Raw genomic sequence first — 21,240 nt, 5'->3', positions numbered from 1 at the left:
CTGAATATCCTTGTTCAGTAACAGATTTTTAAAAAGTAACAGAAAAAAAATTTCACAACTTCTAATAAAATATGAAAAATGAATAGAAATTAAGGAAGTTTAATAATCATATTATACAACATCTGAGGGCCCCCTTCCTTAGCAACAACACTGAGAAACATATTTCAGCTCCAAGAAGTTACAGAAAGATCTGCGATTTTTCTTTAGTGAGTTACGGAGGGCTGGGGCCTAAGTGACCTACACATGGACATTAATATTATTAGATAAGAAACACTGATGCAATACCCAGAGTAACCAAGTTATGTTGACAGAGATTCTTGAAAAACTTCGGGTTCACCAAACAATCTTCATGAGGCTCCTAGGAATAAAAGACTTTCCAAGGGCCCTTTCTTAAATATTTATCCAAATATGCAACAATATAGGAGAAACTTTGCAATGAAAAATAGTAAAAAACATACTGTAAAATATTAAGAATGACACAACATTTTATGTTCAAATTTTGGCTGGTTGGGTAGCATCTGCTAAGGCTGCCATGCAGCAGGAAGAATGCACTATTCTCTTATAGTACCTTAGGCAGATCTGAGGAGACAAATCCAAAATGACACCCAAAGCCACAGAAAGCAGTAGCAGAACATCTTCACATGGTATAGAGACATGTGTCTGCTGGTTCAGAGGAACTACAGAGAGGATGCCCACATAAGAAATTTCTAAATAACCCATACAATCTCTCCCCAAGAGAAAAAGTTAGTTTAAATTATTTACCACATAACTACTTCTACCTGGCCTTGGCAAAGTCAGCCAGCCAGATACCAACCACTCTGTTCTCCCTTGCCCTTAGCACTTCTACGTGGTGGAGGTAAAATACATACAGCTAGGAGGTACCCCATCCCTTCCGCCTCTTCCACTGCAGGCTTCCATTAGCCCTAATCCAGGGTGCAGGGTGGTAGAGCAGGAGGGGTTAATAATAAATCAATTTGGAATTGAGACTGTGTTTTTGCCTTTTATATACTGTATTTATGTCTAAATGTGACTGAGGCCATCTTATTATCTGTTACCAGGAAAGTCATCTTTATCCAGTCATTTACTGAAAAAGTTTGAGTCTAACAAAATAAAGTTAGATCTTTACAAGAAACTGCCTGGCACAGTTGGACAAGGTGACTCAAGGAGATAACAAAATGAGTTGTAAATTTTATCAAAAGTATTGTGGTACTTGCCAATAATATAAAATTTTGGGGGTAGTGTTATTATTTGAATTAAATGAAATATATGTTTATAGTATGTTAATGTTACACAGTAATCAAAATATGAAAAATTATCAGTAAAATGACTTAAATTTTATTTATTTCTAGCATAATTTCTTGGCACTTTTAAAGGTTAATAAGTACTAGGAATCTCCAAAGAGGAAGCTATAGAACATTTCCCAAATTTGTCTGGCCAGCAAACCATTACCCCAATTAAGAATCCTGTTATAATTTCATTACCTATAACAGAATTAAGAAAACATGGCATGGTTGAATGAACAGTGTCAATACATGATACAGATGATGGATACAATCATCATGTTAGATGTTTATATACAAGAACTGAGTTGATCTTGCATTAGAAGCTATCACAAAGGCTAACGTACCACTTTATTTCCAATAAGACCTAGGTTTTTTTCACAGACCTAAAATAAAATTGTGGTTTAAAATATCCCTCAAATTTCAAATAAGAGACTAGAATGCTTAGCAAATTCAACCAGGGGAGAGTATTCTAATCACTCTGTAACATACACAGGACAATGTTTACTGCAAAGACAAGAAAAGACTTGTCAGAGTGACTGGCACCATTTTGGACATGGGATACATGATCAAATGAATGGACAGTCAGTCAAGTTGTTACAATATCCTTTTGCCCTCTCTTAAAAAATAACAAAAGAAAACCACACTTCAGTAACTATAAATTTTAGGCTCTATATCTGCAGAGCCTATGGACCTATAAATTTAGGGATTTATAACTTAGGGAATGTTCCAAGAAAACAATCTATTTATTACTGCTATATATAACTAGAATTACAAATTAACTGTCTCTCCAATAAATAGGTAAGTCTATTCATCTATTGAGTTGGCAATTATTAACTGATTTCCACAGCATAACTACTTCAAAGGGGAAGTACAGAAAATAAGATTCTAAATTAAAATGCCGAAAATAGTCTTGCAAATCCAAATTTAAACAGCCAAATACTTTATACTCTGTTTAGAAGTATGACATAACCAATGTAACTTTTTCAGCTCATTATATATCAGTTCAGTTCAGTCACTCAGTCGTGTCCGACACTTTGATACTCCATGGACTGCAGCATGCCAGGCTTCCCTGTCTATCACCAATTCCCAGAGCCTACTCAAACTCATGTCCATCGTGTTGGTGGTACCATCCAACCATCTCATCCTCTGTCATCCTCTTCTTCACCTGCCTTCAATCTTTCCCAGCATCAGGTCTTGTCCAATGAGTTGGTTCTTTGCATCAGGTAGCCAAAGTATGGAGTTTCAGCTTCAGCATCAGTCCTTCCAATGACTATTCAGGACTGATTTCCTTTAGGATGGAGTGGCTGGATCTCCTTGCAGTCCAAGGGACTCTCAAGAGACTTCTCCAATACCATTTTATATATGTGTGTGTGTGTTTGTGTGTGTGTGTATGTGTGTGTGTATATATATATATATATATATATATATATATATGTATACATATAAACTTGAGTTTAAACCTATTCCTATTTTTCCCTGGAAACAAAACTGTGTCTTAGCCAGCTCGGGTTGCCATAATAAGATACCACAGACTAGGTATTTTCTCTGAGTTCTAGAGGCTGACAAGTCCAAGATCAAGGTGAGTGCCAATTTGGTTCCTGGTGAGAACTCTCTTTCAGGCCTGCAGACTGCTTATAAATTATAAAACCACCAATCCTCCCAGATTAAGGCCCCATCCTAATGACCTCATTTAACCTCAACTGCCCCCTAAAGACCCTATCCAAATATAGTCAGTCACCAATGAGGGTTAGGACTCCAACATGTGAATTCATGTAGGAAACAATTCAGTCCATAGCAATTTACAAGATGCACAAAATGGTTACTGCTACTTGGTTTGTTATTCTATAATTCTGAATGAATTAAAGGGCTAGTACCTGTAAGATCAGAAGAATACTGTATTCTTTGGCATTTGAATTTACTTTTGGTCAACATTTTCCTATCAAAAAATGAATACTATATTGCATTTATATGATGAATGTATTCATTAGAGAAAAATAATGAAATGAAGTGCAAACTTGCCGTCAGAAGTGGAATTTCTTCTTTTTGTCTCATACTTATTAAATATGATCAAGTTATCCTATCCTAAAATTTTATTAGTACCTGTCTTCTCATGTTTCTACTATTTCATTGCTATGCTCCTAATGAGGAGTGATGCTAGTTTATTAAGCTAAACCTTAAACACACACACACACACACACACACACACACACACAATGATCATTTTGTTAGAGAATCAATGGTACTTCATAAAGTATCCTTTTTTTAGCCCTTACCAGATTTCTGGTTCCATGAATTAGGATCATGGCTTTATGACTCAAATAGCGTTTTTAAAGAAAAAAGAAAAGCTACTTTGTTAATATGATAACCATGATAATATTTTAAAGTCATTCACTTTTTTAGTCTTTAAACACACAACTCTATAGCATGAAATGATGTATCACCCAGAATTTCAAAAACTTTGTTTTTGGTAATTATCTGGTGAAAAAAATTAACACAAAACAATTTATATTATTGTATATTAAACAAAAATCATATTTGTAATAAATAAAAGCAAGGACAAAAAATACTCTAAAAACAAACAGGTATAGAAGTATTGGGAATTTCTCAGCTCTCCTTAATCATTAGAGCAGTTTTTATCATTGGTAGGAGTATTTTGATAAGATTTTAATTAAAATTACTTCCATTAAAAATGAATGTAAATTTTTTCCATTTCTTTAATACTAAATTATATGAGATGTTCATTAAATCTACTGTGCCAATCATTTCATGATATATGTAAGTCAAATTATATTTTACACCTTAAAATTATATAGTTCTGTAGGTCAATTATATTTCAAACTGAAAAAAAAAGGTAAATGCTTAATTTGCATCAATTGATATAGAATATAAAAACATTATTAGACATCTAAAATACTCAATTATTGAGACAGTTTTTTTATTACCAGGCATTATTCTTTCATTGCTACTTTGCTTGGCAATGTTTTCACTGAATTTTTCATTATTATTAATAAACTAAAACTGGCTTACGATGTTTTTCTTTTTTGTGCTCCACCATTTTTTTTTATAATGAAGCGATATGAGTTAATTAACTTTTCACATTTCTAGAAAAAAATTCAAAACTTGAAAGTATTTATTTGAAAATGTATAGAAATGACTCAACATGAAGTACTTTCTTTGGCCATAAATTTGAATGTGTTTCCAATTTATTTTATCATTACTGACATATTATTGAGTTGATCTGATTTTATTTTATAATAAATCATCCACACTTCTTATACATTATAGCACTTTACTGTAAAGTTGCCCATAACACCCTTTCATGGTTTTAATCTCCAATATCTGGAGTTATATTTCTTACTTTTAATATTTTTCTCTCATTTTCCGACAGCCTTAACAATCTCTTTTTAAAGCTTGTGATTTTATTGCTAACGTACACTTAAACACATTTTGCTACTTGAAAATGTAAATTTATGTATTTATCAAACAAAGTTCAATTAAGCATAATCACTAAATTCAGGCTAATCAGGTAAAAGTAAAAACTTTACAGTATATGTTGTGAAAGATCTAGCATGTGGGAAAATCGGGGTATTTTCTAAACAAGTTTGTTACCATCCCTCAGACAAACTGCTGCCACACTTCATAGTGCCCTAGTATTTTATTTTACATAGCAATGGAACCTAGTGTTGAAAAAACAAACATATGACATTAATGCTGAAAAAAAAGGGCAGCAAACTATTCCAATATATTATCAATATTCTACATAATCTATAAAACATTAATTAAAATATAATAGTTTCGCTGACAAATTGGAATTAGAAAGGAACTAATTCATTGAAGGTATAATCTAATTTGGTACTAACCTGTAATATTAAGAAAATTTATCAATAGTTTTGCCCTTTTAATATCAGTTCTTATTTTATCTTAAGGTGATAATGAGAAATACAGAGATTTACTTATATCCCATGATAAAATGGAAACAACCTAAATATAAATTAGTTATGGAACATATAACATTAATATGTTATCTCAAAAAGTATTATTAAATATATAACAATACTTTCTGATAAGGTAAAAAATCAGGTATAAACTTGGTAGGGTTTCAGTATAATTGCTTAGCAATTATATATTTTCTACCAGTATATTTAATGAACACATACACAGACATACAGTATCTTTATCACTGTAATTTTACATATTTTCCTTTACACTAGTTTGTATTTCATAAAATCATCACATATTTATATTATAGTGAGAAAAATAAGCATTTTAATGTTATATTTGCCTCAAAAGCAATTGTAAAAATCATAAGATGTTTAACAGGCTGCTGCTGCTGCTAAGTCACTTCAGTCGTGTCCGACTCTGTGCGACCCCATAGACGGCAGCCCACCAGGCTCCCCTGGCCCTGGGATTCTCCAGGCAAGAACACTGGAGTGGGTTGCCACTTCCTTCTCCAATGCGTGAAAGGAAAAGTAAAAGTGAAGTCGCTCAGTTGTGTCCAACTCTTAGCAGCCCCATGGACTGCAGCCTACCAGGCTCCGCCATCCATGGGATTTTCCAGGCGAGAGTACTGGAGTGGGCTGCCATTGCCTTCTCCTGTATGTCATTCCAGTCAAGATTCTGGAAGTGGAACAACCCTATTAACATTTTGCTTCAAAGAAATAGATCATGCATTAATTCAAGATCATTTGTTTTGTACAGAAAACAACTAAAACACTACCATGCACATACCTATACATCAAGAGTTAGGAAGTTTAAAACTTGCCAGCACTGAGATGTGAATCCAAAACCAGAGGCCTATTACAGGAAATACACCAGGCAAGCCTGAAAAAAGAGCTCAGCGGTTTGTACCAATGTAAGGATGTGTAAGATTTATGTAAACAGGTAAAATGAAACTTGTCTATATTTTTCCCTCTCTTTTCCTGTAAGATTACTATCCCCTGTTTCTTATAACAGGGGATATATGTTATAACTTATAACACTGAATGATGAGGAGCAAACTAACACCCATGGAATTTATTTATCTTGAAAAGAAAATTTTAAAGTTGTGAAGAAAGAAGAAAATAGGTCTTTTGACATTCTACTGAACCTGAATTAATTCACTCCTCTTTAAAGATCTCAGGAAATTTATCTTAGTTTCTTAGTTCTCAACTAAAAGTGCTTTTATGATGAGGATAAAATTTGTTTGCCACATTATTTTGATATAATAAAGTTAATTGAATAGAATGTCTCCATCATACAAAATTAGAAGGAAAAATGTATATCTCAAAAATAGATTTACACAATTTTTTTCTTTTTTAAAATTAATTTATTTTTTAATTGAAGGATAATTGCTTTATAGAATTTTGCTCTTTTCTGTCAAACCTCAACATGAATCAGCCATAGGTATACATACATCCCCTCCCTTTTGAACCTCCCTCCCAATCCCACTCCTCTAGGTTGATACACAACCCCTGTTTGAGTTTCCTGAGTCATACAGAAAATTCCTGCTGGCTATTTATTTTACATATGGTAATGTAAGTTTCCATATTACTCTTTCCATACATCTCATCCTCTCCTCCCCGCTCCCCAAGTCCGTAAGTCTATTCTCTATGTCCGTTTCTCCTTTGCTGTCCTGTAAATAAAAACCTACATATTTTAATAGGAATACTTTTTTGAGCTACAACCTTGGTCCAAGGTCCCATCGTTTCTCCTCAATTCTTGCCTTTTATGTCTGTTCTCAACCAAGTATCCAGCATCTACCTTTTTATGAAAGCGTAATTCCTCATCCATAAAACACCTCAGAGTTCCCTCTCTGCTATGGACTTAATCTCTGTGTTTTCTCAAAACCTGTATGTTGAACACCTACCCCGCAATTCAACAGTATTCATAAGTGGGGCCCCTGGGAGGTAATTAGGCATAGATGAGGTTATGAGGGTAGAACATTTGTAGTGCAATTAGTGTCTCACATTCATAATCAGATTGCTGTCATATAAAAAGAGGAAAAAATATCAGATCTCACTCTCTCTGCATGTGCACGAAGCAGTCATGTGAGCACACGGCAAGCTGGTGGCCATCTATAAAACAGGATGCTCCGTGTACCTCCCCAGAAATCAACCCTGTCAGCAACTTAATCTTGGACTTCCAGTGCCCAAAACTATAAAAATATATATAAATATCTATTATATAAACCACTCTGTCTACAGCATTTTGTTACAGCAGTCCAAACAGACTAAAATAAAAATCAAAGTCTTTTGCAATTATCCACAAGGCTGTATACAACAAGGCTTCTGCTGCGACACCTGCTCCTTCCCACCTGCTACCTCAGCTGTGCCCACACTGGTCTTCAGGCTCTTTAGGAACCTACCAGCCTCAAGATCTTGGTGTTTTCTCTTCCCTCTGCCTGCCACAGTATCTAGAGAATTCAACTCTCATGCTCACCAACTACAGACTATGTTATCTTATCCACAAAGCCTCCCCTACCTCCATGTTGTAAATACCAACTGCCCAGCCCCTAACCCAGGAACAGCCGACGCTGTGCTGTGCCTGGTCGCTCAGTCGTGTCCGACTCCTCACCGCCATGGACTGCAGCCCGCCAGGCTCCTCTGTCCATGGGGATTCTCCAGGCAAGAATACTGGAGCGGGGTGCCATGCCCTCCTCCAGGGGATCTCCCCAAACCAGGGATCAAATCCAGGTCTCCCGCATTGCAGGCAGATTCTTAACTGTCTGGGCCACCAGGGAAGCCCAAGAATACTGGAGAGAGTAGCCTATCGCTTCTCTGGGGGAACTTCCTGACTCAGGAATTGAAACGGGGTCTCCTACATTACCAGCGGATTCTTTATCAGCTGAGCTACCAGGGAATAGGGAAGCCCAGGAATTGCATATAACCCCAGAGAAGCCTGGTGGGCCACAGTCCATGGGGTCGCACAGTCGGACACGACTGAAACGACTTAGCAGCAGCAGCAGCATCTCCCTTATTTTATTTTTATCTCAAGCTTTTATTATGTTACAATATATCCTATTACTTGTTTGTTTATTTTATGCCCTATCTCCATCAGACTGTAAAGTTCAAGAGTACAGGGATTTTTTTAATCTGTTTGTTCAGTGCTGTATTCCCATTATAAACAGATTTTTAAAACAGTAAAAGTAAACTATTAGCACTCTCTAATTAAATAGTGCACATGTCCTGAAATAGATTAGTTGCTTATGAAGCACTATGACACAATCATCAGCAAAAGCCTAGCAGCTTTCTCTTTTGTAATTTTGACACTAACGTCATTTTACGTAGTTACATTTTCTATGACAAAACAAATGAAAATTAAGAGAGGCAAGATCGGAGTAGGGGATTAAGAGATACAAACTAATATTTATAAAATAAATAAGCTACAAGGATATATTTCACAGCATAGGGAATATAGGCAATATTTTATAATAACTATAAATGGAGTGTAACCTTAAAAAATTGTGAACCACTATGCTGTACATGTGAAATTTATGTAATACTGTACACAAACTATATCTCAATGTAAGAAAAGATAAATTAGAACACAGTGTTAGTGATTATAGATAATTTAATTTATAAAAAGTAGTTTTGTTAAAGTATATGAGACCTCCAAGGATATTAATACACTCCAGAAAATTCTGTCTTCCTCAATCAAAATCAATGTACCTCTGTGACAGAAGTATGTTCATTTTTAAATTTCTAAAATAGAAGTTATAAATTGCCTAGTTTACATCAAAAGGTAGTATAAGGACAAAAGTTTCTAGTACCTGAAAGTTACATAAGTTGGAGTTCCCTACTGTTTTCTCTTAGTAATGTGTATTTTTTACAACTGTAATAATTATACAAATAAATATTAACATAAATTTCTAATGACAAATGATCAAAATATTCTATAAAAGCATTCCCTATACGTGAATCAAAAATAATTAACACATTAATAAAGCTCTGTGATTAAAACAAATTGTCAGAATATTCAGTCCTTTCTATCGAGTTCACTATTTTTATACTGAAACAGATTAATTAGATTAAAAAATTAAGTGTAGTTTGGGTGCCCTCTAAAATAAAAGTATTAACCACTAAAATCCTCAAAACTAAAAGCTTTCAGACAATATTTTAATTAAATACACTATTTGAAAACTTTAAATATATCATGGAGCAAAAGCAATCATATTGAATTCAAGGGAATTTCAAAAGTAATCACCTTTGGAAAATTAGAACACAAGATATCTTATGAGAATTCAGAGACACAAACTGTCTTTGAATGAAAGGAGACGCTGTTCCCTTCAGTTAAGCCTGCAATTAAAGTATGCTTTTCCATTTATTAAATTCAGAATCTAGAATGATTCTGTACATCTGATAAGTTTTGATGAACTGCATGAAAAATGCCAGTAATTATTAAATTTCCAGGATCTTGTTGACATTTCTGATTTTACTCCTACGCCATTTACTCACATGGCTCATAACACCGGATATGAATTTTAAAGCATCGCAGGCCAGGCAAGGTCAGAGTCTCACTGATGAGATTTCAGCAAAAGAGGAGACGCCAATATTAAGATGAATAGGACTAAATACACAATCCAAAGACAGAGCTGCTTTTTCTTTTTCAAATTAAGCCATATACCAAAATTTCTTACAATTCTGAAAACATCTATTTCAATATTCTATCTTCCTGATTTTCGAAGTAATCAAAGTAATACTTTTTAGCCTCTGACACTATTAAAATCAGCCTTTGTAAATATCCACTAATAGTTTATTCTAAATCAGAAAGAAAAACATTTACACAAAGTCAAAACTCTTCTGTAGGATTTTAAAAGAAGATATGTATACTATGACACACCAACCTGAAGAAAGGATACTTGGATTTATTTTATGTGTCAATTTTATGTTTGTTCCAGCATAAAATACATGAAGACATTAATGAATGTGACTTCAGTGGAAAAAAAAGAGCAAAAGAAATAAGAAAATGAAGATTCTCATGCAAAATCAGTATCTTACTAACTCCTCTGGAGTTAGATCTTGGCTCCCAAGTAATATGAGTCAAAATTAAGTCAAAAGAAAACACTAGAAATTTTATCTATTACAGTACTGTAAAGTATAAACTTTAGAATTAGAATTTATATGAAACCTGACTCCATTTTTTACCAGTGATGTGGACTTTCATCAAAGACTCAGCTTGAGTTTCCTCTTCAAAAATTTTTAACAAAGTTACAGTAATTAAATGAGACACTGTAATTTACTGGTGTATAATTTACTAGACTGGTGAATTAGGTTCTAATGATTTTAGGTTCTAATTACCTAGGAAAAAATGTATTTTTCACTTATTTATTCAATATCACTTCGTTGAAAAATTAATCAAAGTTATTTTGCTTTTCTATTCCCTGGATAACCTACTCCTAAAGAGATACCTTTCTTCTCTCTATTTTCAGCCTTTTAATAGTTTAACAACAACAAATGAGCGAGGCAAGCAGAACAGGTTGGTGGGGAAGCAAGTTGAAAAGCAATATGAAAAATCCCATTTGGATTATTTCATTAGTTTGTGCTTGCATTTAAATACATATTTTATAAGACTATGCCCCAAACTGTTAGTCATGATTAGCTTCAGGAGGTGTTATTGTTCGAGACCTTTATTTTCTATTTTAAACATGCATGCAATATTAAAATTTCTTCTACTGTGGTAACACAGCTTTTAGAAAAAGACATTTGTTTTTAAAATGTGTGAGGTTGCTGTGGCCCACAGTAGGCTGCTCCAAGATATGCCTCAGTGGCATATTGATTATTCTGAATTAAGAGTTATGTGAGAAACACCCAATGGAAAATAAATGATAAAAAAAATAAGACCATGTCTCTCTTACCCTCTAAAAGTAGGAAGATGTATTTCCCCCAAGCACAAGCTGCCTGTCTTATCTCTTCACATATTGCTTCTTTGTCTAAAAATGACTTGTAATTGGCCTGCTTTGGACACTGTGAGGGTACCATTTTTATGACTTGGTCTGCTCTGATCTGTTGTCTGACTCCTTGCAGCCCCAAGGACTATATCCTGCAGGCTGCTCTGCCCCTGGGATTCTCAGCAAGAAGACTGGAGTGGCTTCCCGTTTCCTCCTCCAGGGGACCTTCCCAACCTGGCATCACACTCGTGCCCCTTGTGTTTCCTGCATGGCAGGCAGACTCTTTACCACTAGCACCACTAATACGTGCAAAGTGATTTTAAATTATCTATTAATCTGTCTTCTGTCAATTTTAGACCAGCCAAAAAAACTCAAGAAGAACTGGGGAAGAGGGAGATCTCTCTCTCCCTGGAGAAAGTTCTGTTATCCTTCCTGGAGAATTTAATGGAAAGTTTGAGGATATCTGGATAATCACTATTGGCAACAAAACAGAAACACAATCATGAAAGTCTGTAACAAATTAAAAACACTCAAGCTGACCTCATGTTTGTTCAAGGTAGTAATATAACCAGATAACAGTGACATGATGACCACAGAGTATCGACATAAAAATGCTTTAGATTTCCCTGTAGCTCAAACAGGAAAGAATCTGTCTGCAATGCAGGAGACCGGGGTTTGATCCCCGGTTTGGGAAAATCCTCTGGAGAAGGGAATGGCAATGCACTCCAGTATTCTTGCCTGGAGAATCCCATGGACAGAGGAGCCTGGTGGGCTACAGTCTGTGGGATCGCAAAGAGTTGGACATGACTGATTGACTAACACTACTACTAAATAAACTACATTTGTAATTTCTCATAACAGCAAACATCTATATAATGCTTACTATGAGCCTGGCACTATTGTGCAAACTCAAATATATTAACTTACTTTATTCTCAAATGAACCTTTGGGCTAGTAATTTTATCCCCATTTTACAGGTTCAAAAAATGCTCACCTCTCAGAAAGTTGATAAATTTGCCCAAGGAAATACTGCTAAATTTTAGATTTGAAATTTAACTTAACCTAGGCTGTCTGCATCCAGAATTCAGGCAATTATGTAAACACTCTGGACACTCAATACACTTTACAGTGTTTTTAATTAAGGGGACTATTAGAAACACACTTTTTAAAATCTCAAGTGGTTCTTTCTCCTTACCATTTACTTATGTGAAAGGCAGGTACAAGCAGGAAGGGTAGGAACTGGTTAGAAAAGGATAACATCTAAAACAAGAGTTGTGATTGGGCAAAGACTCTGCTTTCTAGGTCACAGCTCGTCTTCCTATGTGATTAGGTTGCCCTTAGGAGAATTCCTATTAGAACTGTCAGGCTCTGCCCTTATTAGTACACAGGATGTCCAAGGAATATCACTGCCATGAGCTTCCTCCCCGGTATCTTCCTAAAAACTCATTCCCCTCCCTTCCTTGCAGTGAAGCCTTCTCACTCAATTTGAAGTTTTTCTATTTCTTTAGGGATATAATTTATTCCTTTACCCAACCCTTTTTACTTTGAGTTCACAATAAACTAAGAGTGAGGTATCTTTACTTTACATCATAGGGTAAGGCAGAGAGAGAGAGAGACAGGTAAAATACAATAAGTTGTGGTAAGAACTGGAGAGTTTACAATATACATCTCTCTTCTGTTACCAGTCTGGTGTCTTTGTAAAAATATTTGTGTGCACTAATGCTACATAGTATTAATTTTTTATAAATGCATGTATTACTTTGGAAGTTATTGATACTAACTGGAAAGGCAGAATTATTTGTTAAACGAAAGAGTAGGACACCTCCATGGCTACAGGCTCTCCTGCAATTATTCACATAGCGAGGCCCGATGACAATATACTGCTCATGGAAATTAGGTTTCTTCTTTTGCATAAATCAGAGTTTACCACAGACTCTTAAATAACATGTAAATGAGAGCAACAAATTTGCTCCCTTTTTTTTTCCAAAAATAAGATACATAAGATAGATTAAAAACATGGTATTCCAAGAGTTGTTCACATCCTTTTACTTACAGCCCTCATAGATGTCAGTGGGAATATGAACGGCTGCGTGCTGATAGGATATTTGTCGCCCAAAATTAGCATCATCGATAAAAACAGGTTTTATCCTCTGGCTGCCTGGTTCACTATCATTCTTTTCTGGCTATAAAGAAAAGACAGACAATAAAGAGAATATTACAATGTATCCTAACACAGATATTCTCACATTCACTTTTTCATTTGCCAAATGCATATTCTTGACAAAACAGATCTATAAGAATATTTTAAAATATTCCCATGATAATATCAGACACCACAAATTTCCATTCAGGCACTAACATTCACATTGCATCTTCATGATAGGATTCACATTATAACCTAACTTCTCTCCTAATTTCCTCAACACTGGAGTCACCCAGGAACATCCGGAGAGGACCAGAGCTTTCCCATGTACAGCACTTACTAAAATGTACACTTAAAGAATAGAATACAACCAAATTAAAAGTTCCCCCTTGAAATAAATTCACCATTTATGCTACACCTTTATATAATTCTTGGTTTGATAACTAATCTTACACGTGAACACAAAAAATAATAGCAACAAAGGATTATTTTGTCATATTCCTTTGATTTTTGCATGTTTTCCAGGTGTGTCAATTTTTGCTTTAAAAAGGAAAGTACAAATGCTCAGAAAGAAGAGATCTATTGTAACTCTAAGTACAACTGAATCCTAACTTCAACCAAATTGTCTCCTGAGGTAGGAGCAAAGATTCAATCAATATTGATTCAAGAAAATCTCACAAGAGTTTAAGGTTGAAGATTAATTTTCTATCTATTTGAACTATGCTTCTGATTATTAAATTACCCTGGCAAGGTAATTCAGTTTCTCCTCTGGCAAGTAACTAAGAATCTCACTCATTTATCCAAAATGCATATCTCTAAATGTATTCCACTTTCCTAAGGTAATTTCCACAAAAGAAAACTGAAAAAAGAAATACAACATTTGACTATTTTACAGCACACTGCAGCAACACAACTGATAAACAAGAGAAAGAACTTAAGTGGACAATCTCATAGGGTGGTGGGATGTGGCAAAGCAAACTCCACAAAGAAGTGACAGTGGCCAACTTTCTAGATGGCTCTGAAAACTTGTACAAGATAACCCACCAGTATTCCAAGATATTTGAATTCTCTCTCTCTCTCTCTCTCTCTCACACACACACACACACACACACACACACACTTCCTTGTTTCCCTAGGGAAGCTGCAACATGGGAAAGATTATTTAGAAAGAAATATTGGCAAAAGGGCTTAAAAAAAATCAATGATTTCTAAAGCTGCAAGTCCAACTCATTATTATGTAATGAAATCAATTTAATAGGTCATGACCAAATTATCTTTCAAATGAAACAATGTTGAAAGAAAACATGAAAATACGCTCTCTATAATAAGGAGAAGGACTATATTTGGCAAGTGTGGTTTAGTTAGCTATGACTCTGTGTGTACGTGTGCACATCTGGGTATATGTCATTCAGACTGTAAAATTTATGATCGATAAGCAGAGTTAAAGAAGGATCACTATTTTTAATCTATGTGAAAGCAACAAAGATATAATTGCCCCTCCATTAACAAACTGAATATACAAAATGATGAAACTGTAGTGCTGAAAGTCTAAAATTTGACAAAAAGCCTACATGCAGAAATTACTAATTCATATTACTTTCTAAAACAAAGGTTAGGTGTGTGCAGTGTTAAGGATAAGAAAAGAAAGAAAAAGAAAGAATGATAAGACAAACGCCACAGAACAAAACACTTAACCTAACACATCTACCATGATTCCAACTGTTAATAAAGGAAAGAATAAAAATTATAACTGGGATTTGGTCCTGGATTCAGTCATGAATTTTCTTATAATTTAAAATTCATCCTCTATTCTATGATTATCTATGGGCACAATTGACTTGAATAAGAGGATGGAACATTAAAATGAACTACTTCCACTAATAATATGAATGTAAAGAGGGTCTCACCAAATAAATGATGTCATTATGCTTCTCCACTGCAAACATTCTGAATTAGTAAAAAGCCTCAATATTTATTTTAAAGCAGAGGTTTCCAACAGTTTAGTCTTTGAAGAAGCGGTATCCCCAACCACTGAAACATTTTAGAATGCAAGTCAGAGGTTCTACCCTAGGCCCAGTCAATCAGAAATGTCAGGAAGGGGACCAGCAATTCAGTAATTCAACAAACCCTCCAGGTGATTGTGATACACATTAAAATTGCAAGTTCACTGCTTTAAAATATCAATAGTTTAAATTAGACACACAATTTTTTTCATTAAAAAATTAGAATTGACTAGTAATAGGCATATTAACGGATATTTGAAATTTTCTACCCTCCACAGGGAAGAAACACTGTTTTTTATTATTACTGAATAACAGATGCATGCACACAGCAATATGGCCAGTAATATTTATCAAAGGATATTTGAAAAAAAAAATACTCCCTGGAGATTCTCTACTGGTTGGTTGCAACTTAAAATAAGTTGAGGTAGTAATACTCTTCTACTCTTCCATTAAGGAAATAACAAAGCACATTGGCACATCAAAACTCTGAGATAAGCTCCACTAAAGAAAATAATATTTACCCCCAGGGTTCTCAAGCTCATCTGATACTGATTGTTTGTTTGTTTGTTTCATATAAAACCTATTACAAAGCACATACTTACAAAAAACCATGGAAAGCTTTGGTAGAAAGTACAGATATCAGAAGAGTTGGTTTTCCTCAGTTGTATTTAATAATGTCTTGGACTGTTTCTTGGACTTCAGCTTTCTGACTTAGGAATGATGCTGGGCTACAGGTGTGGTACCTATTCCCTGGGGCATATAAGAATCACCTGGGAAGCTTCTCCCCCCACCAATAAGCAGCAAATCACAGTAGGGAGGATGTTTCTGGAAAGAAACTCTCAGTTAATTCTAATACCCCCTCCTACCTAAATTAAGAACACTCAAACTAAAGAAACTATAAAGCTATTTTCAGTTAAGGAAAATTTGCAGTTCCATTTCTACAATTTTAGAAAATATTATGTTAGTTTTTGTAAGCACATTTTTCCCAGAAATCCCATTTATATCTTGAGAAAAATTTAGATATATGAAAAGTAGAAAGATCAGGTGATAGATAAGAGATAGATAGTGAAGTACATATCTGAATTAGGATTAGGAATATGTGGATAAATGTAAATATTTCATTCATTCACTCAAGAAATATTTATTGGTAGAGTGGAGGAGAGAGGATTTAATGATAATTCTTATAGAAATGTCATTTAATATTTAAATCTTGAAACAAACGTGCAACAATAGTAAAAGGTTACAATAATCTATTATGACAAATACAATTTAATGTCGTTATTAAAGTGAGTGAAAGTGAAGTCGCTCAGTCGTGTCCGACTCTTTGCGACCCCATGGACTGTAGCCTACCAGGCTCCTCCATCCATTGAATTTTCTAGGCAAGAGTACTGGAGTGGGTTGCCATTTCCTTCTCCAGGGGATCTTCCTGACCTGGGGAACAAACCCGGGTCTCTGCATTGCAGGCAGATTGTTTACCATCTTAGTCACCAGGGAATCCCGTTACTAAGTAATATAAAAGAGTAATTACATCAAGAATTACATATATGCTGTATTTGTTTTTAAATGGTTTTAGGTTTAAAAGTAGATGTTAAGCACACAGTATGAAGAGAAAAACAGCCTATATTTTTAGAGGGATAAGAGGAAAAGAGAAATGAAAGGATGAGTATATAGTTAACGTTATCAGCACTACCATTAGTTTCATAGTTTTAATGGTATTCATCTTTGTGCTTTCTTGTTGTTTCCAATATAATACAATAAACATGTATTATACTTTTAATTAAAACATTAAGTTCTTTCTAGCGTACTATTAGCATTATACAATTATCTTACTAAGGTGAAAGTTGCATCTATTTCCTCTGAATCCGTGCTCGCTTCGGCAGCACATATACTAAAATATTTCCTCTGAATCCTCTCACACTTAAAAAATTGTGCTTTAAATGCATTTTAATAAAATGTTTGCACTTTTAAACTGCCATGCATGCAATTCCCAGGTGGTCCAGTGGTTAGACTCAGTGCTTCAACTCCTGGTACTTGGTTCAATCCCTGGTTGGGGAAATAAGACCCTGTGGGCTACATGACACGTCAATAAAGAAATTAAACAAATCACCATATAAAGGGCTTTGAAGAGTAACTGAAAATACTGTACTTCTCAACTTACATATTTATGTTATCAAGTCTAGTTTTACTGTGCCGCTGCTAAATATATTACGAAAAAATTATATTGCTGTTGTCCATGGCCCTCCTTTATTACAGTTTCTATAAAGGGCAATAAATTCATGAAAATATTAAACTTTCTAAATACAACTCATTTGGTTAAACATATGAAATTACTGTTTCTGATATCATAATCCATCTTTACTTTTCTTGGTATACTATGTAATTATATAGTATACTTAATATACAGCAAATACTGGACACAAAGGAATTGACTGAGAAAAGGAATGTGAAGGACAGCTACTTAATATATATTGTTTAATGTGTTAGTTAAAAATTTGAAATAAATTCTCCCCCTGGAATTAAGATTTCCTTGTTTACAAGATCATATATTAAAAAAATTAAGTTAGAGTGTCTCTTTCCAACATTTTTTTCCTAAAACACATCTTCTGGATTCTCCAGACTACCTTATATAAATGCATACAGAGACACTAAGGAGGTAAATTCCAAAATGTACTCAAATTTGCTAAAACACATGAGAAGCATGTTCCTCAGGCTAATCATCTAAGTGTAACTTCAGTTATTAAATAACAGATTGGATCACTCAGAGACAGAGGTACCATCCAGTGCTGGGTGGGTCATTCAGTTTTACAAGTAGTACATACTACTAAAATTAATTTGGAAAGTTATAATGATAACTCTATGACACACACAAAATAATTTTGCATATTTAATATATTTTTCAAATGAAACACTAATAATTGATTTTTATAATAAATTTTTTTTAATTTCGTTATCTTTTAATGCTAAAACTATTTCTAACAACAACAGATCATTCTGAAATTAAAAGTTTATATATTTCACATAAATTGCAGTAGAAACTAGCTTAATCACTATGCACCATACAAACTACACATATATACTGAAAAACTTTGTTCACAATCACATTATGGCTAAGTTTACCACCTCCTGCTCTCTGTCATTTTTTGTGTCCCCTAAAACCAAGAGAAAATGAAAGAAAGTGAAGGTGAAAGTGAAAGCCGCTCAGTCATGTCTGGCTCTTTGAGATACATGGACTGTACAATCCCTGGGGTTCTCCAGTCCAGAATACTGGAGTGGGTAGCTTTTCCCTTCTCCAGGGGATCTTCCCAACCCAGGGATCAAACCCAGGTCTCCCGCATTCTTTACCAGCTGAGCCACAAGGGAAGCCCAAGAATACTGGAGTGGGTAGCCTATCCCTTCCCCAGCGGATCTTCCTGACCCAGGAATCCAACTGCACTGCAGGTGAATTCTTTACCAACTGAACTATGAGGGAAGCCAGAGAAAATGAGTTAATACTAAATAAGAGCTGAGACTCTCCACAGAGGAATCACAATTGTTATTTTGATCTCACTAGTGAAGGGGTTAAATGAATGCATTCTCGTGCACAGAACCAAGTTCTTCAAAACCCAAAGACTATAGACTTGTATGCAATTCTCAAAGTCTGTATGTGTATATTTTAAAACTTCCACCTCCAAATACATCCTTATCTTTTTTACAACTACTTAATAGATAGTATATACAATAGGGCTTTGCCACTTTCACAATACAGATATTTTTGATTCTTGAAATTTTTTGTCAGAGTTGTATTTCCAATATCAAATAAAATTTTGGATATTGTGCCTCTAGGCATATTATCACCTAATGAAAATAATAATCATAGATATATTATATTTACAATAGACTTTTATAGAGACACCAAGACTAAAAGGCTTCTCTATACTGACATGTAGCTATCAGCTCTATGGATTAAAAGATAAGATTGGCTCTGTAACCACTATTTACCACTGGAATCTAACCAGTAAGGCTGGTTACCAGTTCTGACTGATATATAGGAAAGCCTCCTTTTAGTAAATCACTTGCATCAGCAAGCAGTGGAGATTCATCAGGGTAGCTGCAGCTGCCCATGCCCAGTTAATAAATAATGAATAGAGAGAAAAAGATGCTGAGCCTTCACCCAGTTATAATTTTTCAGGTCAGGGTGTTAGGCCACACTGAACTGTAAATAATGAATTCAGTTATGATGCAATACGAACACCATCCAGTCTCCTGAGTTAATTGGTTTAAGCTGCTATTTTTTTCCCTGAGGACACTATGACTCAGATGCACTGAGTAAATGAAGAGAACTGAAATGGAAATGTGAGTTGGATGACACTGACTATATGACAATAAAATGATACTAAGGATTTTGATATAATATTTGTAAATATGCTTTATTGAATCCCAACAATAAGAAAGTAAAAAAGTAAATTATAAAGTAATGAATAGCATATTATCGCCAGAAAAAAAGATGAGTTCAGCTAATCATGTCTGATGAAGAAATAAAAGTTTTCTAAATTCAGGAGATTTCTCCAGGTCGTCAAGTAGTTAAAATTTTTAACTCCTTAGATTTACTCTATGGAAAAACTATAACATGGATTTCTCAGAGGCAATTTACTCAATATATTAAGAAAAGAATGTTTCACAGTTAATATAAAAGATGCACATAACATTAGTGGTCAGAAGAAACGTGAATGTATAATTCTATTTCTTAAAATTAGATGCACTGTTAAGTCTCCATGTGTTCTACTACAATTATGATAAATAAAATAGAAAGAAGAAACAGTCTGATATAACCTGACTTTGGTGGCAGGGAAAACAGTAAGCAACTGAAACTGTACAATAACACAGAGGAAAAGTTTAAAAACACATAGGGGATATTAAAGCAAAAAATATATACATTTTCTAAATATGATGAAATGATTCAACGATAAATACGAATATGAAACATAAAATTGAACTAAATTGTCAAAAATGGATAGTGAACACTGTAGTAATTTGCATATTAAATTTTAAAAGCAAAACTAGGCTTTCTTCAAATAAAATATACTAAGGTTGCTGATGAAAATCACAATGATAATGGTCTGTGCTTAGTCGCTCAGTCATGTCCAACTCTTTATGACCCCAGGACTGTAGCCCACTAGGCTCCTCTGTCCATGGGAATTCTCCAGGCAAGAATACTGGAGTGGGTTGCCAAGCCCTCCTCCAGGGGATCTTCCCAACCCAAGGATCGAGCCCAGGTCTCCTGCATTGCAGGTGGATTCTTTACCACCTGAGCCACTACGGAAGCCGATAACATTACGTTGGAATACAGGATCTGAGGATACTCTCAAAATGAAATTAATGAATTTTTATTGATAGTTTGCTTGCTGGATGAATGCTCATAAATCATCCATCCAGGACCTAGCACACAGCGAGCATGCCAGCCATCACAACCACAGTACAGGAAAGTGTTATGACAGGAGCTGGAAGCTGATGTCAACTCTGCGAGCAGTATAAATCTGCAAATTATCAGCGTTAGAAAGGAATGTAATACTCTGAAAACATATACATATCTATTCTATATATAAATATGTCATCTAAATTTTAGGGAGTGGCAGAGAGGGTATTTTTTCTACTAAGGGACTGTAAAACAGTTTCTTGCATATGAAAAGCACTATGTGATTTCAAATAGTCTAAAAGGTCAATAGAGCACTCCCACTGCAAAGCACGTAGTGGTATACATACAGTGCATTATGAAAGATTTAAATGATGCCAATCTATTTCTAAAAAAATTAAAAGCAAATTTTTATATTGTGAAGATAATGACAGACAAACATACTTAAGAAAATACTGTCAGGGCAAAAGAAGTTTAAAAAAATTGGTAGGGTAGAAAGATTAATTGTGTATCCTTGACATCTGAGGCAAAGACTAACACCTTACAACTAATGTGCA

At 34.6% G+C, this 21,240-nt stretch overlaps 1 protein-coding gene across 9 annotated transcripts in view; it reads right to left on the bottom strand.

Moving 5' to 3' along the window:
* CACNA2D1 (calcium voltage-gated channel auxiliary subunit alpha2delta 1) overlaps nt 1-21,240 on the bottom strand; it is a 508,655-nt gene that overhangs the window by 162,756 nt on the left and 324,659 nt on the right. For all 9 annotated transcript variants that reach the window (XM_043462913.1, XM_043462905.1, XM_043462907.1 and 6 more), the window contains exon 6: nt 13,202-13,331. In XM_043462913.1, coding sequence (XP_043318848.1) covers nt 13,202-13,331 — 130 coding nt within the window. The remainder of the gene's footprint in view (nt 1-13,201; nt 13,332-21,240) is intronic.

Source organism: Cervus canadensis, chromosome 3 (genome assembly GCF_019320065.1).
Source record: "Cervus canadensis isolate Bull #8, Minnesota chromosome 3, ASM1932006v1, whole genome shotgun sequence".
Classification (NCBI taxonomy): Eukaryota; Metazoa; Chordata; class Mammalia; order Artiodactyla; family Cervidae; genus Cervus; species Cervus canadensis.
This window is presented reverse-complemented; position numbering and strand designations above follow the sequence as displayed.